This window comes from Coturnix japonica, chromosome 7, assembly GCF_001577835.2.
Source record: "Coturnix japonica isolate 7356 chromosome 7, Coturnix japonica 2.1, whole genome shotgun sequence".
Classification (NCBI taxonomy): Eukaryota; Metazoa; Chordata; class Aves; order Galliformes; family Phasianidae; genus Coturnix; species Coturnix japonica.
Window position 1 is genome coordinate 26,746,374 of NC_029522.1, and position 23,730 is coordinate 26,770,103.

At 36.7% G+C, this 23,730-nt stretch overlaps 2 protein-coding genes across 3 annotated transcripts in view; both read left to right on the top strand.

Moving 5' to 3' along the window:
* LOC107317007 (sodium channel protein type 2 subunit alpha-like) overlaps positions 1-19,928 on the top strand; it is a 68,235-nt gene extending 48,307 nt beyond the window's left edge. Inside the window, 12 exon segments of the mRNA XM_032445889.1 lie at positions 1,315-1,435; positions 1,787-1,941; positions 2,875-3,048; positions 5,161-5,283; positions 11,147-11,428; positions 12,758-12,811; positions 13,894-14,031; positions 15,058-15,156; positions 15,729-15,734; positions 16,237-16,507; positions 16,598-17,131; positions 17,134-19,928. Coding sequence (XP_032301780.1) covers positions 1,315-1,435; positions 1,787-1,941; positions 2,875-3,048; positions 5,161-5,283; positions 11,147-11,428; positions 12,758-12,811; positions 13,894-14,031; positions 15,058-15,156; positions 15,729-15,734; positions 16,237-16,507; positions 16,598-17,131; positions 17,134-17,792 — 2,616 coding nt within the window. The 3' untranslated portion in view covers positions 17,793-19,928.
* Positions 19,929-21,313: 1,385 nt separating this feature from the next.
* The window catches only part of CSRNP3 (cysteine and serine rich nuclear protein 3), an 87,268-nt gene continuing 84,851 nt past the window's right edge, over positions 21,314-23,730 (top strand). The window contains exon 1 of one of the 2 annotated variants that reach the window (XM_032445886.1): positions 21,314-21,382. The gene's annotated coding sequence lies outside the window, so the exon portion shown is untranslated. Of the gene's footprint in view, positions 21,456-23,730 lie in introns of both variants that reach the window. The other variant, XM_015869175.2, reaches the window with a different exon arrangement.

Sequence of the window (23,730 nt, forward strand, 5' to 3'; positions counted from 1 at the left end):
ATCATGATATACTGTCAAATGTATTTTGATAAATTCAGAGTGAGTGCAAAACAATTTTTTCTTTGTTTAAAGAACATACTGAATCTGAGTGGCAGTGTAAAATTACCTTAAAGTTTTACTTTCTGTATTCACATACTAATACTATATGCATTTCCTTTGCAAAACTGCTAGAAGTCAGAGCTTCTTGAAAATGTTTTAAAGGAATAATGCCTCTAACTTAAGTTTTAACTGTCAGCAAACATATATCTTTAATGTTTCCATGGATCTTACCTCAGTCTAATATTATTTCCCTACATTCTGTGTTCTAACTCTGCTTACATCATTCCCTTTATAAAATTAGCTACTTATCAGTGCAGCCATTTTACTGATGTTATACTCCACATAGTGATAACATTGGAAGAGTCATAGAATGCCATGATCAAACTACTTTTACTTATTATAGTACTCATATTTGTCTGTTGCCAACACAGTGTGGTGGTATGAAAGAGAAGATTTGGATTATATTATTGGTGTGATTAATTGGTTCGGTACTGTATTATGGCAGTATTGTTTTCAAAGCATTTGCTTTCAGTTATTCCTCCAAAATTTTTTGTTGTTGTTTTATAGTTATTGGACATGTATGTGTACTGTAACAAAGTAATAAGTAGTTTCAAAGTGCACAATGAAATCAGAAAATGCATTGGCAATAGAGAATGCAAAATAACAGCTACTGCTCTTGAAGTAATGTGATGCTCTTTTAGAAATAGAAACTTAAACTGTCCTGTACAATTCAAAATATGTGTTTTCATGTCAATGATAATTAAAAGTTTATATTCCAACTTTTTAGATTATACAGTAGTGATAGTATAACATTTACTTGAGACATGAAAATACATCTATACAGCTTGCTCTTGGTTTGGTCATGACTTTGGAAAAGTTATTTGTATTAACACATACCATATGACGTGTGATGTAAGATGCAGCCACATAATTGGAATAATAAAGCAGTACAAAGTATGGAAGGTACCCATTCCTAACTTACAGGAATTTTTGTAAAGAATTCTTGTAAATGGCTCAGAATAGTAGTCTAATTATTTCAGTAATTCCTCATATGAAAACATTTTCCTGAGGGGAAATACGTAATACAATTTTTCTAATCTTGTGACCTCACCTGTTGTAGAGCAATTTGGCACTATATATTGTAGATTAAAAAGAAATTATTCTTTTAATTTCAGAGCACAGAATACATGCAAAAGATTTTGATATGCATTTCAAACATTAACATAATAATGAAAATTTGAAAAAATAATGGTATATGTGGGGTTTAATTCACAGAAATTAAATGCCTCCAGTTCATCAGAAGGCAGCACAGTTGATATTGGACTACCTCCAGAAGGGGAGCAGCCAGAAGTAGAACCTGAAGAATCTCTGGAGCCTGAGGCTTGTTTCACAGAAGGTAGGAAAAGCAAAATATACTCACATGATGAGACCTTATTTTGTTGGTATGGGTTCTGTTCTTTGTTGAAATCAATAAGCTGCCTTGTGATTACAGTTTTATTTTCTTTTTGTATGTGCATCTCCTTCATAGGAGCTGTTGTGGTGCTCTCTTTCTCCTTGATAGACATTACAATAGTTACAAAGCCTTCATTACAAATATTGAAACTATGGCCCTCAAATAATCAGAAAGATACTTATTTACAGACATCTATTGCAGTATTTCTGAAATAAGCCAAATTGCTTTTGTTCATTTATAATTTCTAATAAGTACAAGCCTTATTCTGACATCTCAGTTTATTATCATGCTTAGGTTGTGTACGGAGGTTCAAGTGCTGTCAAGTAAGTGTAGAAGAAGGGAGAGGAAAGCAGTGGTGGAACCTTAGGAAAACTTGCTATCAGATTGTTGAACACAACTGGTTTGAGACCTTCATTGTCTTCATGATTCTGCTCAGCAGTGGTGCTCTGGTAAGTTGTAACAACTGTGTCTATTTTAAGAAACAAGCATTTGGAATTATAGTTAATTTTATAACTATAGTAAACATCAGAATTTAGTATCCGATTCAATGATGTTGTAATGCCAGTGGAAATGAACAAATATTTGGCATAAATTATCATGTACTTATGAGTTTTCTCTCAGGCTATGGAAGAAATTATTTGATGAGTTTAAAACATAGCTGGTGTTCATGAAAATGAGAAATCAGCTACATCAGACTGGTGCTCAGGTCTCCATACTCTTTTTATATACTAGCAACTCTTTTTTCCTCAGTTAGACATAGAATATGATTTGATAGCTGAGCTAGGAAGATAGCAACTTGATTTGCAAAATGAGATGTAAGGTACGACAATGATTCAATCAGTTTTTTGTGCCAAAGTGATGTTAAATCAGGTGCAGTGAGTAAGTACAGAAATAACTAGTTTGTCATAGCAGTTTTGTGCACTTGCTACACTTGCACGTCAGGTTGCAGAGATTCACCATCAGTGAATCAGGGCTGTGCGTGTAGTTCAGGTTCAGTTACTCATTTCTCAAAATTATATATCACAGAGCCATTATGAAATTTCTAATATAATGTTAATAATTTTGATATAAAGTTTTGATACAAAGTTGGAACTATCACAAGGGAAATCCTTATGCCAATAAGCTGTTGCCATTCATGGAAATGAATTAAAATGGGAAATGTATTACAGTAAGTTTCATGAATCATTGTCCAGCTCAGCTGAAAGGTGAGTACTACAGTGTTGTGAAGACTACAGTATTAAGTGAAAGAGAAAGGATATTGCAAAGGATATATGGCTTATTACCGTGTATATCTTTTTAACTCAAGTACTTTCTTGGCTACTATATCCTGCATTACAAATTAGGAAGTCGTTTAATTATGTCCTCAAAAATCTTTTTCACAGGCATTTGAAGATATATACATAGAACAACGTAAAACTATCAAGACCATGCTGGAATATGCTGACAAAGTCTTCACTTACATCTTCATTCTGGAAATGCTGCTGAAATGGGTGGCTTATGGCTTCAATAAGTATTTCACCAATGCCTGGTGCTGGCTGGACTTCCTCATTGTCGATGTATGTATTCTTTTTCATATTGTGTACCACAAGCTCCAAAAATCACAGTAGATAAAAACACTAGATAAATGTTCTGCGCTAGCCAAGAAAATTCTGTCTTAAAATTGCTTTTGTGGTATAGTTTATAATTCTGTTTGGAAAAGAAAAATTATGCAGATATACTTATTATTCTATATTTTTATTATTATTATTTCTTATTATTATTATTTTGGCTGATAATCTGTAGTTTTATGATATTGCTGAGCTCTATTGGAAGTATGCCTTTTTGGTATTTTTTGCTGTGTGGAATGGATGTTGCTGATCCTCGTGAATTTTAACTGTATATGGAATTTGAGTATTTGAAAGCAATTTATGTAAAAATTTCACACTTTCTAATCCATTAATTTGTATCCTATCACTTAGTGTGATGAAAGAAAAAGACTGGTAGGAACTCTCAGTACTACTCGGTACTTTTGTGCATTTCATTGTGGCACATGTGCAACCTTAAACAGTCAGTCAGAGAGCTACAGCTCAGCTCCCTTGAAATGGGTACTCAAGTGATCTTGGAAATGCTGCACCACCAAGCAGATCACATTTTCGGAAGGACGTAGTGGACAAAGTATTGTAATTTCAAGTATTAACTGCTGAACAGTTGTATGCATATTACTGGGTAGCAACAAATGGAAGACGATGGGTCTTTAGCCATGTAGCAGACACCCATTTTCCTTCCATTCTCAGTATCCTGACCACATCTGTCTGTGCTAATAGGGCATCACTCAGTTCTGCATGTGTAATTCCCATAGAATTCAAGTTATGAGTATGTCCTGAATCTCTTGTTCACTTGTTCTGATCAGCAGCAGAATTCTGTAGAAACCACAGCATACTTCCCTAGTATTAGAATATGATAGACCTTGAAGTGTTTACTACAAATTGCTTGGCAAACATTCTAATTTTATATCCATACCATCCCTAGAGATCCTATGCTGTGTCTGGGTGCCACATTAGAATTCTGTGGTTGAGTAAACCCCTGTGAAATACTTAATGACATAAGATTATGTAAATCATCAATCAATAGTGTTCTACTTCACATTGTCATTCTACGTTCACTGTATTTATCAAAAAATATTCAACTCTTATTTGGTAATCTGTGGCTTAGTTACTTCAGTGAACTTTATGAATATCTTTCTGAGATTTTCATGGGAGTGTTTTTCTATAGCAATTGTTTGCATGGAAAAAACAAAACACAACACAACAATTTCCACAGTATTTTTTTTAAGTGTTTAGTTGGAGGAGTGCAATAACTCAGCAAAGAGGTTAATGTGGAAATGACAGAAATGAGAGAACAGGAAGGCTGAAAGAGAAAGGCATTAAATTGCAGTAGATATTAAAAACTTTCTTTACTGGGACCATTCCTTCAAATGGTCTACTATAAATACATTCCTATGGATTACTGATGAAAGGTAATTGTATTATTTATTTTACAGCTATTCTGTTTTATTTACTCATCTGCCTGCAGACCAGACCAACGTTATACAAGCCAAAATTGATGAAGTTGTTAAAGGATTCACAGGGAATATAATGAAGTGTGGATATGCCTAACAGTGAAGCTCCTACCATTGTCTAACAAACGGTTATCAGTTTTGATTAGTCTTGTTAAATCTGAACAGCACTTGTAGCTATGGCTGTTGAATAAGATTTTATGGACACTAGAAATTTATGTTTGACCAAAGGCCAGGTCTGAATGTAGTTTTTGAGAGCTTTTATATTCTCAAGTTCTGAAGATAACATGGAAAGTCCTGTCCTAAATTGAGCAATCCAATTCACCCAACTTCTGCAAGTTTTCTTTTTGCATGTGACTTCATTTTTCATTAAATACCACCAAATGTTGGCTGGTTTATGTGAATTTAGACATTTGCATACCATTCTACAAAAATGATTTCATCAACAGGTACTAGGATATACTTTTATTCTGCTTTGTCTGACTGTAAAACTTTCTGCATTACAGAGGGATTCCTAGAGAAAGAGGTCTACCCTTGAATCTTCTTGGGAAGTTCAGGGCACATGTCATCCCACCATATGTATCAAAGGATATACAAGATGAATGAGCACTATTGCCTTTCTGTTTTCATATAGGTCTCTTTGGTTAGCTTAACAGCTAATGCCTTGGGTTACTCAGAACTTGGTGCCATTAAATCCCTTAGGACACTAAGAGCTTTGAGACCTCTAAGAGCCTTGTCACGATTTGAAGGGATGAGGGTAAGAAAAAATGAAAGAATCTGAAACTATGCATGCATAAAAAGAATCCATGCATGCAGAATAAGGAATGATAAGTCCATGCAGAAAATGCTGCACCATCATCTTATATATTTTACATTTATCGCTGACATATAAGCAAAAGACTTCATCTGCTTATATGAATTCATGTGTTATTGCACACGTAACATTTTTTTTTTTTTTTCAAGTTTGCTGGCCTTTCAGCAAATTTCATGTTTTCCTGAAGGGCCCAAGGGTTTATCAACTGCATGGATCTCTGGAATTTTACTACATGACTGAATTTATCCCACACAATTAAATCCTCTTACAGCTGAAATAGTTTTAAAAAATCAATATTTCCTCATAAAGTATGTGTACATATATATGCATACATGTATTTTCCTACAAGTGTAGAATGTTATCCGTAGTACATCAAAAACCTTTTAACATACTATTATGCAAATATTAATTGGCAATTTCTGTTATAAATTAAAACTTTGTTATGAATCTACATGTGAGAAAATTGGCAGTGATAAAATGCCTTCACTCCTTCAGAGTAGATGACTATTGCATTCTATTTGAGACAGCATTTCTAGCTCACCAAAGATAGAGCTGGTGTTTTGTTTTATGATTTCTGGCTTAAACCAATTGCTTACTGCTTTCTGTATTGACTTTTAAATATTGATTGTAATCTGCAGAGCACTAAGAAGCCTGAAAACATATGGGAATACATTTTTGCTGGCACAGTTGGATATGTTTGAGGAGTTGCTATCCACAGTTGTTATCACTGTATCAGTTACTGCAGCTGAGACTCTGATTGACTCTCTCAGTCTATTTTAGTGTGAAGTCAGACTGATTAGGTCAAATCACTTATTCAGTATGTTGGAATGGACAAAGACCTTACATATTCTGCTATGATATGAAAACTCTAGATATGTTTCTCTTATAGGCAGCAGTCAGCAACTGGAGATAGAAGACATTTGTAGTTCCAGCCACAAGATGTGGCTGCACTCAGGGTCCATCTGTCTAACTGGGAGACATAGCTATAATTCTAATCAGCAAGTGTACGTCAGTTGAAAACTTATTGCTGAAATTAAAAAGGGTCTTTGTGTGATCTACCTACTGTGATTGCTGATCTTTGAAACCCCAAGTTAAAAGTTCATTAGTAAATTTTTAAGTCAACTACAGCTTCTTGATTTTCTGGAGAAAATGTGAAGGAAATCAAAAGACTTCCAACTAAAAAGGGAATAGGTTTTGATATTCAAATAGAAAATACCATGCATTTGCCTCCAACAAATTTCTGAATCAGATCCTTTCTTGGTGGGCTGCCTAGCCACTCCACATTTTCTGTGGTGCTCTACCATATCCGGTGTTAAAAATTCCAGAGTGATAATTTACAGTAAAAGGCCTGTTAAAATTACATACAAATACTTCTCACACTTTTTTTTTTTTTGCTGTGCTTTAAAAAGTATGTTGTCTTATTCTTAGTAAATGTATATTTCTACCCTGCTTAGTTACTAAGTTTAATTTTTCTTTTGTTTCTGAAATTTAATCTGCACAACACTACCATTTTGAGAGAGCCCTGCATCAGAATATGAATTCTTAGTTTCCTCAGCATAACGTTGTGTTTTTTTTCCTACAGCATTTTTGAATGAGTTAGAATGCCTGGATTCTAAGTGGCTACATGTGCCTAGGTCACTCTGAAAGTAATACCTCCTATTTATTTCCATGGAAACTGCAAGAGATACGAAGAGCACAATAACACTATTTGAAAGAGCACATTCTCAGCTACAAACACTGTTTTTCAACATAGTCACTAAGACTGCCTATGCATTTTTGCCAGCGATGAACAAGAGGCTGCGTGCCACACTTTTAGAAATCTGCACTGTCATTTCGAACGTGGCTTGTCTAACATCCACTGTTTGGTCTCCATTAACATTCAAGAAGCATTAATGAATGTCAGTGGCTGCAGTGTTTTCCTTATGGAGGAGTGCAGTGACACCCCTATGCTTCATCCACACTTCCACATCAGACCTCACATCATTTTGTCACACAGCAATCACATACCACCACCATCTGCCCCTGTTGTTATTGGGATAGCATAGTAAAATAAGAGGCATTACTTTCAGAACATCCCTTGTATGTTCTCTTCTGAGCTGAAGAAAAAATATTTATTTTGAAAGTTTTATTTTTGAAAGTTGCAGAGAAAGTAAAGTTTTCATTATTCTTCTGCGTTTAGATTAAAACAGGCACTGCTTTTCAGCTAAAAAAATAAAAAATCCTTCAGAACTATGCTGAGAAAAATGTCAGCATCTGGGTTCCTTTTAGTTGTTGCTTTTTAATGAGAATAATTAGCAAAATAATTAAAAACAAAACTTCGTATTTGTGTAGTAAATTCATGAAGTGGAAATATAATGTGGAAAGAAGAAAAAAGTAGTGCATTTTGTCAGGAAGATATGAGTGTAATTTTCCATCTCAAAACTTTCATGTTGATGCTTTGCCTACTGATTTGATCTGGGTCTGCTGACTGTAACTCCTAGTAAATCATCTGGATAAGAAGGAGGTCTATGACTTTAGAAATAGATATAATAATAAGTAGTAAATAAAGTCAGATAACTTTAGAATAAAAATGAGACATGTTTTTGTTATTTAAGCACTTTACTACTGGAATAACAATTTTATGGGTATAAAGAATTTGGGGTTATTTAAAAAATCCTCAGTCTTAATGTTTTAAAGCTACAGTAGCTCAAGTTGGCAAAGAAATTAATTACAAAATGATTTCAAGATCTGGAAATTCAAGATATCTCTTGATAATATATTCATTTCTTTGAACTGAAAATATAACATTATAGTATGGTGTACATATTTGCATGGGCACATAAAATTATTTCCACTGAGCACAAAATGTGGCGCTCCTGGAACAGGTACAGAGAAGGGTCATGAAGATGATCTGAGGACTAAAATACCTCTCCTACAAAGACACGCTGAGGGAGCTGAGCGTTGAGGCCCAGGGTAGACCAGATAATTGCTTTCAAAATATTTAAAGGGAGCTTACAAGCAGGTGGGAAATCAACTTATTTTTATACGGGAAGTGATAGAACAGGAGGGAACAGTTTCAAAGAGGAGAAATTTAGTTTAGATGTCAGGGGGAAATTTTTCACTCAGAGGATGGTGAGATGCTAAGACACACTGCACAGAAAAGCTGTGGATTTCCCATCTCTGGAGGAGTTCAAGGCCAGGTTGGATGTGGCCCTGATGCCTGCAGCCAAGGGCTTGGAAGTAGATGATCTTTGAGGTCCCTTCCAACATAGACCATTCCGTGATTTTACTCTGTGATTGTAATTCTTATATAGATACAATAAATTCTTTTCTACACATCTAAAAGTTTTAATCCACTATAATGTTCTCGAGGATCATGGTTTGTTGTGCCTAAACAAATTAATAATTACTAGAGAATATTCCTCTATTTACAATTAACGGTAAGCATGTGATGTTTCCCTGCATCTTCCCATTGTCACCCTTGATAATGGAAATAAGTTTTAATTTGCATCTTGCTTCAGGAAACTGAACTTTGGGAGTTAAGAATTTTGATGAGACATGATCTCTCTGTGTTCGGTCCCGAGTGCTATCACTCACTGCTATACAGTGCTAGGCCTAAACTATTTATTTTTATTTTTTTAAATAAGTAAAGGATGCTCATAATCTCTTTTTAATGGTTCCTTTATATATATATATATATATACCTTTTTCTTTTCACATGTCCTGGAGGTATCTAGAAGTTTTTTTCATGATACTCAAAATTATGTTTTGAGTGTCTTCGGATAATTCATATTTCAAGCTGGTTCTGCTATAGCTTCAGGGCTCAGAGAAAACCAGAGAAGTTATGTCAGTTGTAGAAATTCGGCAGTAATAGAAAAAATAACATGACTTGACCTGCAGCAGTAGCAGAATGAGTAACAGAATTCTCAGGTGTAATGAGACTGAAAACTAGAAAACAAATATCTTCACTTCATTAACTATCTCTTTGTATCTTAATATTTATTTTTTATAAACAATATTTCTACAGCTAAAGATTCTAGTTATATTTTTAAGTGGAATAATTGAGATAACCTTGAATAAAAATATTTTTTCTTAGATAACAGGTTTTTGGAAAATGTTACAGAATTGGAAAAAAATCTGTAGCCATTTATTATTCCAGTCAGGCTTCCCATTAAAATCAATGACTTTTTAGATTTCCAATTCAAATTAATTCAACATTATTATTAAGGTAAGAATTTCTTTAGGTTGGGCTGCTCCTCGCAGCCCTGCAATGACACATCATTGGCAAAGCTGTGGGTGCAAGTCAGCATTAGAGAGCACTGCTGAAACAGTGAGAATAGATTCACCATTAATCTCCTCCCTGCTCAGAAGCAATAAAATGCTGTATTGTTTTTGCTTATTGATTTATAACAGATATTGCTAAGCATATTTTATTATGTTTAACAGGTTATTTTGATTTTTAAAATTTCCCTATTAGAAATAAATATTTATTGCAATGTACAATTTGAACTATGTGGCAATAATAATAACAATAATCCAGATGTGCAAAAAGCATGGGAGAGTTCATCCTGTGTTCTGTGCATTAATGGAATCAGAGAGTAACTTATATTGAACCTAATTTGTTCCAGCTTCTAAATTTAACATAACAAAGCTTTGATTGATGCCCTATGAAATTTATAATACTGTCCAAAGGGTGAATCATTTCAAGAGGTATTATTTTGACATAAATGGAGCTCTGAAAGTCCAAGAGGTATTTCTTCTTTTCTTTAGGCCATGTCTAGTATATGTTATAGAGGACAGTAGATCATCACCTACTGCAATTGGAAGGTTTTATTTTCAGTCATATAAAATAGATATGGATGAAATTTGATTTGCTTAGATGACTAATTTTGCAAGTAACGAATTCTATGAAACCCATGAAACATAATGCCATTTAGACATAATGCCAACATTTCTTACAATTAGAAACAGATAGCCTAGTGTGCTATAAGCTTTGTTGTACTACCTATATCATATAACCTGAGTGAGTCGTCTATAATCACAATGTTCTATGTAATACCTGATATCCTGCACTTTTTTTTTAAACAAAATCTGTATAAGGTTCTATGGAACTGATTCAGTTCTTTTGGAAATGTGGGCAGAGGTGTTCCATGGTTACTACTTCACTGCAAACAGACTTAAGACCAAAGCTACCTGATTTAGGAGTTCATGAATTTCAGCTTTAAATAAATCTTCTTTAAGTCTTATCTGCTGCTTTCGCTACCAGCATTTTTGTGTTCGGATAGTCAGCTGGTTTCCTGGTTTGAACGTGGCTGCTTTTCTGCTTTTAGATATAGTCATCCAAATGAACATGGATACATCCCTCACTTTTAGTTAAAAGAAGTCTTAACTTTACTTTCAATTAAAAATGTGCTCACTAATATTGATTTGGATTATTTATCCAATAAAAATGTAATAGAAAAAAAAATTTTGTGCTTGATGCAATCAATCACTAGAAATATTACAGATACTGTTTTGTAGACATATGTGAAGTATGTATTTTTAAAGTAATTGATTAATGTTCCTTGTTTTTAGAGTTCATTTTATATTTACTTCTCTTTTTTTTTATTTTTTTTGCCATTATTTAAAGCTTCCATTTGCTTCTGTTCGTATGGTTTTCCTTCTAATTGTGTTGATACTTTATCTTTCTTCAGAACTCGTTTAATATTATAATCCAAAAAGTATAGTACAGATGAATACTGAACTAAAGCAGAGTGTTGCATTTAAGTCTGATGAAGATAGTAGTGTTTGTGTTCTTACACTGTATCTGGTTTCATTTGTATACCAGGTGGTTGTGAATGCCCTTTTAGGAGCAATTCCATCCATTATGAATGTGCTTCTTGTTTGTCTTATGTTCTGGCTAATTTTCAGCATCATGGGAGTAAATCTGTTTGCTGGGAAGTTCTACTACTGTGTTAACACCACAACGGATGAGAGATTTGATATCAGCCAAATCAACAATTATAGCCAATGTGAGGAGCTCATTAAAAACAATGAAACTGCCAGATGGAAGAATGTGAAAGTTAACTTTGATAACGTAGGCCTTGGTTACCTTTCTCTACTTCAGGTGGTAAGTCACCACTCATGAATTTCTCTTTCACTTCTTTTCATCTCTGTGGTTTACTTCTAACAGAAAAAAAAAGTTATTTCTATATGTTTATTTCAGATAGAAATAATTTTCCTCACTTCTTTGTTTGGCATTATGCTTATAAAAATCCTTAAGTAAACTGTGCAGTATGTGTTTTAAAGATACATACTTATATTTGTGCATATGCATGTCTCTGTGTGGAAAACTGTAAGCAGAAATGGATTTTTAACATCTATAGAGTATATTTTTAACCTTTCTTCAAATATACATCTTGGTTCTTGCATCTTGGTTCATCTGATTATAGATCAGTCTTGCTTTTCTGTTAGATTATGTATATAATGCATTTCTACTTGTTGGAAGTTGAGCTGAACTTGCAGGACCACGCGTGAAAGTTTGGTGCTTTCAGAATTCTCATAGCTGAGATAAAAATCATTAACTTTTAATATTTTCCTGTTCGTAAAGCTTCTCTAAAATTGAACTTATATATAATTAAAATTCTTAATATATTTTACAAGATTCTAACTTAAAACTACTATATGAAAACATGCTTCCCAAGATTCTTTGCCAGCAATTCTAAAAATCCTGTGAATTCATACATTCCAAATTAAATACATTTCTCTTATCTTTCTCATTATTAGGGCTTTAATTTGTTCTTTAGATTTGGCGTCACTTGTGCTTATACAATGCAATGCATTTTAGGGAGGTACTTCCTCATAAATGATAAGATAGTTCTTCCTTTCTGTATTATTTCTAATTGGTGTTAATTAATTATGACAGATTTGTTGCCATGTGCATAGGAAAAATAGTGATTCCTGTGAGCTAAAAGGTCAAATCAATTTGAACTCTTGCTCAAAAACTCTATGGTATCACCTCAACAGTTGATGAAAGGCATCCATTACAGCCAGAAGCTGGGGATAACTCTTAAGTGTGGCTAAGTCTGTGACACTACATAAATAATACAAAGTATAGAGGCTGCAGTGGCTAACATAAGAAAAAACAAGCAATTAAAGTTACCCAGGTTGTGTTGAATCTATATCAAGTATACCTACTTTGCTCATACAAAGAAAATAACTTGTGTCGTATGTTATTCATTATACATAAAAGTTCGTAATTTAATAGAGGTTGTGCCCTTTACAGTCAGACATTACAAATTGCTTGTGATTCTTATATATGAATAAAACATACAATGTTTGATTGCCTATTAATATTACACTGAGCTGGTGTTTTGGATGAGCCCTAAACACACCTAATTTTTCTGATAAGCCATTTCCCAGGAAAAGCATGAGGTAAACACCAGTGTTCTGTTTATAGGCTACATTTAAAGGATGGATGGATATCATGTATGCAGCTGTGGATTCTCGTAATGTAAGTATACTTTGACTGTATAAGCTCTAAGAAATAAGAACATAATTTTAACAGCATCTTTTAGAAATAACAGTAAAAATGAGAGAACAAGGAGTTATTGCAGTTTTATGTTTAAAGAAAACTGAAACCATAGGAAAAATACAAGAGATGAAGAAAGCACAGGAGCAGTCCTAAAAGATCCAGATTCTCTGTGGTGCAGTTGGACCAGGATTCTTTAATTCGGCAGCAGACTGAACTGTTGCCATGAAATGCCTTTTCCTCCTCTCATTATGTGCATTAAGGTATTAATTTCATTTGGAAATGGGCATGGATACACAGCTCAGAGATGATGGTTTGTAACACTGATCTTTTTTTAAAGGTGAGATTTTCACTATCTTCTGAAAGCATCCTGACTTTTCTTCAGGACACAGTTCCTATTCTTAACTTTGCCTGTGAATTGTCTTCCCCTTGCTTCCTTGGTGCAAACTGTGCTCGAGCTCTAAAGCTCCAAGTTTTTTGTAAGCTATACTTACAGCAGGAGGTCTGTTGTAATACAATAAATGTGCATAGCTATACCAAGAAAATATGCTTACTCTAAACATTGTTTGGATGCCTTTCTTTAGCCTACCTTAGGCCAATTAAGCTGCAAGAAACAATGACCTGCATTGGTCAGGTTTTTGAGTTAAAACTCAGGTTAAAATTGGGGTAGACTGCAGAAAAAGTCTGACAAAGCACTGAGGTATTCAACAATAACAGAAGAAGCTCTAAAAAACTGATTGCTCATGTAAAAAATACTAAAATCCAGGTCAGCTTACTTAGTGCCTGTAGTTGTGAAGCTTCCGACAAGATACCCTAAAATGTTCACAGCTTTAATAGCCAATGTTTCTGGTTGTACACAGATTCAGAAGGATGGCAATTCTAGTTTAAAACAATTGTGCCTTCAGTATTTGTTCTACAGTAATACAGTGAGTTAACAGTTTTGGAAAATGAAGTACCAAGCTCAATTGCAAAGTCCTTTGTCAAGAATATTGCTTCATAAATAACAGCTGCTCAGCTCTGTGTCCACATTTAAACTAAGGCTTAGTGTCTGTGCCTTTCTGCAGGTTTTGGATCAGCCTAAGTATGAAGATAACCTGTATATGTATCTTTACTTTGTCATCTTTATAATCTTTGGATCATTTTTTACCTTGAACCTCTTCATTGGTGTCATCATCGACAATTTCAACCAACAGAAGAAAAAGATAAGTATTTCATCATTACTCAGAGAAGAAAGCTAAAAGTTGATCTTTTTGGTTTACAAACAATGACTTTATTTTCTTTCAGGCTTTATTTTAAGATAAATTAACCTGCTTTGCATATTAAATACATTGATTAAAGCAGTACAATTTGTCTTGAGAAATGTTTGACAGACAAGTGATACCGTAAGTCTTTCCATAGTTAGTGAAATATTCAATGCTAATGTAAAGATGTGGATTTCAGATTGGAATCTTTAACAAGATCATTAAAAGGCTAACCATTGAAATACTTAAATGCAGCTGTAAAATCTCTTTGTTAATCTCTTTGTTATGTTATTGTCACGTCTCAGAGCTCAGCAGGTTAGATTTCAGAACCATAAAAATAAATATTTTAATAAATGTATTTGTCGTCTCTTTAGTTTTCGCATTTTGTCAACACTGCCTCAAAAGGCAGCAGTGTTTCAGCAACAGAACTTAGTTAAATTATCTGTCATGACAGTGAACTGGTGGAAATTCTGCTGGAGTCATATATTTGTCATATATTTGGAGTCATATATGAAATTTGTTGAGATGGAGAGAAATTGACTTCTTGTTCCTACTCAATCCATTTAATTGTTTCAGGATCTTCTGCTTCAAGCCCTGCACTTGTGGTTAGAAAATAAAAGTTGTGAGATATAATTGTTTGACCAACTTCTCGTCTACCTTTGGTTTCACAGAAGTCAATTCTAATATTTTGCCAAATCTACTCAAAAGGAAAAACAAGAACACAGGATTGGACATTTAAAGCTCAAGAATTAAAATAATAAATAAATAAAAAATAAAAGAATCCTAAACTTAGAAAGTGACATTTATAAAGCAGTTTTTTTGTTACTTATATTCTAATACTCAAGATAAATGTGAACTTAAATGTCTATTCTAATTTTCCTACAGATTAGATTGTGAATAACTGTGATTATTACTAATATGTATTCCTGTTTATAAGTAATCAATATAAATATCTGATTATAACCAGTTTTTGTCTCTTTGCTTTACTTTGGAGGTCAAGACATTTTTATGACAGAAGAACAAAAGAAATACTACAATGCAATGAAGAAGTTAGGTTCCAAGAAACCACAGAGCAGCCCATACCGGGTACGATCCAGTTCAGTTCAGTAGAATTGGCGAAATTTTCTTCATTTTTACCATGCTCGATTGCGTGGTGTTATAAAACAGTGGTTGGGTATTCTCAGAGTGAATTAAGCTCTAACCTGCTGGTGGGGGGGGGGGGGGGGGGGGAAAGATAACAGAAAAGCCTTATTAATACTGATATCCAAAATATTTTATTCTTTTGTAGCCTTTCTTTAACTTTCCTTTTTTTCCCCCTATATTTTCTCTTCATGGATAGCAATGATGTTATATGTGGCATTTCTTCAAAACAAAGAAAAAGACTAAAACAATCAGCTCTGACAACATATTTGTCAAGATATGTGAAAGTTTTAGGGCATAGGACTTTTCAGTCATCAAAGAAGACTGGGAGCAAGTTACAATAACACTGCCTGAAAAAAAAACCAACATCCTTTTACCTCTCACATTCATTCCTGCTGCACAATCCATGCATTTTTTTCCCCTGCAGCTCTCCCCTGGCACATCAGAGCAAAGTTTAGATGTGGCAGTGATTCCAGCTCTGCAGTTCTACTGTGGAACCAGCTGAGCTGCCCACTCAGCCATCAGTAAATTCTCTATAGCTGAAAATGCAAGATATTGTAGAGGTCATCTTGGTGACATGAAGAGCACTGAACTTTGAGCTTGAATTTTTTCTGTGTTTCCTTAAGATTTAGGACAAATGAAGTGTTACTGACTCTCAGTCTCTTAACAATACCCCTCCTTGTGGTTTTTTCCCCCCAACTTTTGCCAGGTTAAGAGTTAATTTAATATTGTGTCACAAAAGCTCACAGTGAACTTGTTTGAGATAGAAAGTTGACCTTTGCAACTTTAAAAACTGCAGCATGAGTATTTTTAAGTCTTCCTGTTAATCCTTGTAGACGCAGTTGCATTTCTGCTTGATTTGTGTTTACATGTGCTAACTGGAAAATACATACAAATAAGGGACTTTATAGAAGACATGAAATCCCCTTACATGCTAGATTTAATTAATTTGTAGCAATTTGGAAAAAATTTTACCCCATGCATAACATGATAAATATATATATGTATTTTCTTCTTTTTTCTCAGAACAAGTTCCAAGGCATGGTCTTCGATTTTGTAACAAAACAAGCCTTTGATATCTCCATCATGATTCTCATCTGCCTTAACATGGTCACCATGATGGTAGAAACAGATGACCAGAGTGAAGACATGGAAAACATTTTATATTGGATTAACCTTGTGTTTATCGTACTTTTCACTGGAGAATTTGTCTTGAAATTGATTTCACTTCGCCATTACTACTTTACCATTGGTTGGAATATTTTTGATTTTGTAGTTGTCATTCTCTCCATAGTGGGTAAGAACAATTGATTTTCATTAAACGGCTAATTCTGGGGGAGCTGAAATGTAGTACTATCATTGACTAATCCTACTTGTTTTTCAACAGGAATGTTCTTAGCTGAAATAATTGAGAAGTATTTTGTGTCCCCCACTCTCTTCAGAGTCATTCGCTTGGCTCGAATTGGACGAATCCTGAGACTCATCAGGGCTGCCAAAGGAATTCGAACTCTTCTTTTTGCCTTAATGATGTCCCTACCTGCTCTGTTCAACATTGGGCTCTTGCTTTTTCTGGTCATGTTCATTTATGCCATTTTTGGCATGTCCAACTTTGCCTACGTCAAGAAGGAGGCTGGCATTGACGACATGTTCAACTTTGAGACCTTTGGCAACAGCATGATCTGCCTATTTCAAATTACCACATCTGCTGGCTGGGATGGTTTGTTAGCCCCAATTCTTAATAGTGGGGAGCCAGACTGTGACCCTAACAAAATTCACCCTGGGAGCTCTGTTAAAGGGGACTGTGGCAACCCCTCTGTGGGAATATTTTTCTTTGTGAGCTACATCATCATCTCCTTCCTGATCGTGGTCAACATGTACATCGCCATCATCCTGGAGAACTTCAGCGTGGCGACGGAGGAGAGCGCGAGCCGCTGAGCGAGGACGACTTTGAGATGTTCTATGAAATCTGGGAGAAGTTTGACCCAGACGCAACACAGTTCATAGAGTTCAGCAAACTATCAGATTTTGCAGCTTCATTAGATCCTCCTCTTCTCATAGCAAAACCAAACAAGGTCCAGCTGATTGCAATGGATCTGCCCATGGTAAGCGGTGACAGAATTCACTGCCTTGACATCTTGTTTGCTTTCACAAAGCGTGTGCTAGGGGAAAGTGGGGAGATGGATGCCCTCAGAATACAAATGGAAGATCGTTTTATGGCAGCAAATCCTTCTAAAGTCTCCTATGAACCAATCACAACCACATTAAAACGGAAACAGGAGGAGGTCTCTGCTGTTGTTATTCAACGTGCTTTCAGACGTCATCTTTTAAGGCAGAAAGTCAAAAAAGTTTCATGTATATTTAATCAGGATAAAGGCAAAGATGAGGATGATCTGCCCATGAAAGAAGATATGATTATGGATAAATTAAATGAGAACTCCACTCCGGAGAAAACAGATATGACCCCATCCACAACCTCCCCACCATCCTATGATAGCGTAACGAAGCCAGACAAGGATAAATATGAAGAAGACAAATCAGAAAAAGAAGATAAAGGTAAAGACAGCAGGGAAAGTAAAAAGTAACACAGATTTCTGTTTGTGATGAACTGTTTACAGGCTGAGAAAATATGTATTTGTGTCCACGGGACTCCTGTAGGAGGTACATGCCAAACTGACAGTTTTTACATATATAAATATATATATAATTATATATATATATAGAAGGTCAGTGCCTATAACGAGACAGTGACCCCTCGTCATCAAACTGCAACTCTGTAAAACAGGGTAACATCTTGACAGGAGGTTGTTGTTTTTATTACCAGCTGACACTGCTGAAGAGAAGGTAAAATGGCCAATCAGACTGTAGGGACTGGTTTTAAAAAAGGTGCGGACCTAGGAATCTCTGTGTTTAACATAAAACACTCAGTACAAAAATTGTATCCACTGTTTGCATTTCAACAGCCACATCTGCCATATTTTTACAGAAATCAGTGTTGGTGAATTTATCATTTTTTAATTCACAGGTTGTTTACTATTATATGTGACTATTTTTGTAAATGGGTTTTATGTTGGGGAAGGGGGTATGAGAACCAGGTGTTCTATTCTCGGATTCTCTATAATGTACAGACAGAAGTGATCTGCATGAAGGCATGCTGCACTTGTAGTTCATGCATGGAAAAACATGACGTCGCACAAAGCAGCAGAGTCTGACTACTTCCATGTTTCAGGGTGGCTCTATATTTTGAGGTGCTTAAAAACAGTACACATCCAGTATTTCATCCAGACAGATCTTAATGTGCCTGTAAATTCCCATAGTCTACAAGAATAGAACAGATGTTTTATTTTTTCATAAGTCATTTAAGTCTAATTGAATGAACTCTGCATACAAAATTTAGTGAGAGGCTTGAAGTCCATCTTTAAGTATTCTTCTGTAAAGAAAAAAGTCTTACCTGAACTTGGGAAATTGAATTTACCAAACCCCACAAAACTTAAGGATTATGAAGTTGTTCTGCCTCACCCTGCAGTATCGTTTAGCCATCTTCTGCTCTCAGCAAGGTTGACATTGTATGTATTGATTAAAAAAGTACCGTCTATGTAAATAGTTATTTTATCCTGTGGTGCATGTTTGAGCAAACAAATAATGACCTGTGCACAATATTTATTGCATCAAATATGTACCACAATAAGTGTAGTTTGCAAGCTTTCAAGAGCTAAGATGAAATATTCTGTACCATTATAGATAGTTTGGAAGCTATCACTGATGCATGTTTAACTTGCCTTTGCTGCTGTAATTTTACTCCTTCCACTGTTAAAAGTCGAATATGGGAAGCCATATCTCAGTGGTTAAGTGAAACAAATTGTTCAACCAGACATCATTCTCTCATGACATCAAGCAATAGTTTGCAGCTACTCAAGAGCTTCTTGCTTTGCATTCTAAAATGTTAAGTGAGTACTGTACGGTGTATAGTTGGACTGTACAGGATTTGTTGCAAACTGCTGAATCTGATGAAAATACATGGATAGAATTTTCTAAGAAAATATAAATACTGTAAAAATACCATTTTATTTTTTTTTTCAGTGTTTTGTACATAAAATAAGAAATTATAATTATCTTCAGGTTGATGTCACCGTCACTTTTGTTACTTTCTATCCATAGCACTTTTTAATTCAAGAACTTCACAAACTAAGAAACAAAGGAGAGGATGGGGTAGCTTTAGGTTTCTGCTTTTTTATTAGTACTGTATTTTTGCACATATTTTAATGTGAAGTTTCAAACTGAGTCCAAAATGCACTTGCTTCCAAATAGATATAACTTGTAATTGAAATGTGGTGGGGAAGATTTGTTTAAAATTCTAGCACTGCCTGCATCAGAAGTTTCAAGGTAGTCTTTTTATTCATGAAATCTTTACCAGTGTTTGTTTACATAGACTATTCTTATTCTTGTTGATTCATGCTGCACTAGAACTGTTCTAAATATAATATGGGATCCACAATGTTTATTTTTTTCCACAGGAATTAAATAGCAAACTTGTACAACTGATCACATCAGGACATTTTGTGTTTCTTACACAAGCAAAAATTCGATGTTGACTCCTCCTTTTACAAAAAACTATTGACTTGTGTGTCGGTGAACTGCATGCAGGAAAATGCTATACCATAAAGACCAGTAAACCACATTACAGTTGAGCCAAAAGAATAAAGATTTCATTTTTTATTGTATTCAGTTGTTCTGTCTTTGTTTTCGTCACTGCCAACTGTGGCTATCAAGAGGTGCTGAGGCAATAAAATATGATTACTTAAAAGACAGAAGTAAGGAATAGCGATTAAAACTCATTTTGCTAATGATGATGTGGGTAGTAAAAGGTTGAAGCTGTATGCTTTCAGAAAGATCTCTAATATGATTTGCACTTTGACTCAGTGGCATATTAATCCTTTCAAATCTGTTCTAGGATAGGATGACATTTATGTGCCTGATACGTTAAACCCTTTTTTATGTCAGGTGTTCTGAGAGATCTAGGAAAACAGATGTTAAAGGAACCAGCAACCGACACTACAGAACAGTATGTATCATTTCAGTGATATTCCATGTATTTCAGTGATATTTTGCATTTGAAGTCAGTAATTATCTTTGCATTATAAGAAGAATATTGTTTTGTAATGTAGTTATAGTTTATTCTTTCACTTCAAGGCAGGAAAGTGTGGAAGTCAGCAGAAGCTTCACTTGAACTTCTGGTGAAGGACAACATTCATAATCTTTTTTAAATCCTAGGGTGCTGAATGGAATTAGAATGTATAAAAAGACTATAATGTTATGTTTCTATGGTGAATTTATACACGATGCTGCCAAGGAGCTGGTGTACACACTGGGTGTTGTGCATGTGCCTGTGGGAGCACCGCTATGGGGATGTAGGAGGCAGGTGTTAAACGGGTGGGGTGCCAGTGGAACTGAGGGGAAAAAAAGTGCATTGATGGCATCAGTCTTGACATGCGGATTTCCTCATTGGGTCTCAGCTTCATGGAATCCATCATCAGATGCTTGGCTGTATTCTGAGAGAGTGCCTTGGATCGAGGTGTTTCTAACCAGACAACCAATGTATCCTGTACAGAAACAAAGCCATTTTTCTGTAGAATGGAGGGACCAGATACTGTTGTGAGGCTTTATTCTGACTGCATTAAAGGAAGTGTTAATGTACATCCTTGCAAAGTCACCCGTGGTTCTGGAAAAAGTAGTGTTTGCGATAGCAAAAGTCGGGGAGCCATATTTTCAGGTAGCAATTGCACTCAAGTGCCATTCCTGGAAAGAAATTTGCTTAGCTGTAAATGTCAAGCGCTGCCTTAAATACATTAAGAGCTGGGAAATATGAGCAACGTCTCAAAGCTCCAGCTGGTTGGTTTTGTGGCAGGAGATGTATGACAAAAAAAGGCACGTGTCTTTACACCATCCAAACATCATCTGGGCTCTTTAACAGCAGCGTAGGACCAATAACAATACAAGCAGCCTCGCTTTTCCTCCATCACTGCAGCCGCTCGTCCGTCGCACCGTGTTCCCCCGGGGCCCCGCTCCCTCGCGCTGCCTCGCGGCCGCTCCGCGCGTTGCAGCTCGCGACGCCCCACCCTGCGCACAGCGCGGAGCGGCCGCGGGCAGGTAACAGGAGCCGGCGGCCGGAGCGCAGGTGAGCAGCGAGGGGAGGAAGGCGGCCGGGACCCCCAGCGGGATATAACGGCGGCGAGGGGCCGGGGGACTCGGTGAGAACATGCGGATGTGTCGCGCGTTCAGGAGGGAGGTGACAGTCAGAGATGCGCCGAGTGATTCCCAGTGTGGAAACGGGGTGAGCCGCGCTCCGCCAGGGGCTCCTGGGCCGTTGTAAGGGCCCACCGGTGTGCGGTGGGATTGGCTGCTCCCTGCAATGACACACCTTCTGGGCACGAGGCACATGGCCGTGGCTCTGCTAAATTATTTCCTGCCTTTCTCGTTGCACAGCGATCTCAGAAATGAGCGACGTCTGGGAGGGATTGTAGTTGTGGTGTTGTAACGCGTTCGCTAGTTAATTGATGCAACTGGAAGCCAAGACGCCTTGTAGAGAGGGTGCACTGGGCTGGTGCAGGTGGCGCTGATGGCACAGCAGCAGCCCCCGTCCTGCAGGGAGGTGCGTCCCTATGGTTACAGCGCTCTGTGTGCTCCGAGTGGAGCGGGGCCGAGCTCTACCCACTGCTCTTTCCTCCTTTCCTCCCCCCCGTCCCTTTTTAATAGTGAAATACAGTAGGGGAATCTTTACAGGTGGTCGATAGCGACTAAATTTGGGATAATGTGCCTGAGAGAAAGGCAGCTGGCAGCTCTGGCAGCAGAGATGGCTGCTCGTGCTTGTGTGAGCCTGAGAAATAGCGACTTATTGAATGGATGAGCCCTATAGCCCTATACCTCACTGTGACCCCTGGACACAGACACTTTTATTTTTTCTAATTCTGAAAAATTACCCACGAACACACCATGAGGATCATAAAACACTACCGTTAGGAGCGCTGCACACAGAGCTCCTTCACTTCCTTGTTCATTGCTTGACATCCAGCCCAGCTTAAATACATCTGCAATTCTTGCAAACTAACCGTCACTGTTTCTCTTACTCTGTGAACTGACACATGTATCTGTGGGCACAGTATAAGCCGTTGGTGTGCATTTTGTGCCAGGTGTATCTGGGACACATACACAAGTTGATATTCTATATTGCTCATAATATCTGCCTTTGCTGGCTCTTATTGGTTAAATGACAGATCATCTTGTCACTTATTTATACTTGAAGATTTAGGGGGTTTGCAGGTGAGATTTGAGGGAACGTTTTGCTTTTAGGCTGAGCACAGGCGAGTGTTTTTGCTTTCAGGCCCAGAGGCAGCGGTGGCTCAGCAGAGGATCCTGCCTGGCTGTGCCATGATGGACTCATTCAGCAGTTCCCATGGCAACAGGGATTTTTGATCTGCAAAACAGAACGTTGTAGAAGCAGTTTTGATCTGTGAAAGGAGCCGGGCAGGCTCCTCGTATCCTGGCCTCGTCCCATCCCCCCTTTTAATAACCTGCATCTTGTCTGTAAGATGGCATAGAAACACAAATTCCTATTTGGCGGGACTAGCTTTATTTTTTGACTTAGTGTAGGAGATGGTAGAAAATTGTATAAGGCTCACTGTTATTATGTGAGAAAACTGCTGCTTCCAGGTGGGCAGACAGGGCCTCAGCTGTTAACACTGGATATACATGCAAAACACTGTGAAGCAGTGTTGCTCCAGGAAATTGCACTGGCTACTGCACATATTGCTTTGGTTTGCTGGACATGATTTCCAACACACATTAAAATGGGCTTAAGCATTTTAACACAAGAACCTCAACATTCTGTACATAATCCGTCTACAAAAATTTGTGAACAATTGCAGTAAAGCGTTTCCATGTGTGTGCTGATGCTGACCTGTTCAAATGAAGGTGTTAATGGTTTTGCCCAGAAGAACTGGTGAAGGTGGGGTGAGGCCCAGGGTTGTGGTCAGAGTGTTGGCGTGTACTGAGCCCATCTCAGGCCATGGAGCTGCACTCCCTGCAGTGCTGGTGCAGTGATGGAAGTTGGAGCATCATGTTTTCGCCACAGCTGCTCCTCTGCTGGTTACTTGGGTTTGCGGTGTTGGGGTTTGTATGGGAAATCACAGCGTGAACCTCTGATTAATCAGCTGAGACAAGTGTCGGGTCAGCTGTGGGAGCACAGGTGAGAGTAATTTAGCTGTGCTCCCGGAAGGGGTGGACTTTGACTCCACCTCTTCTGAGACCTCATTTAAGGGCTGACCACCACTGAGGCAGCATCTCTTGGAGATTGCTCCCTAGTGGAGACTGCCTCAGCTATCCAGTCAAGGCATCAACATGATGAATTTTCTTTACTAATAACCTTTGACTATTTATCATCATTTTGGTCAACATCTTTATATTAGACGCCTTTACACACCACCTTTACAGGGTTGTTTGTCTCTTTTTTTTTACCTCTTTATCAGA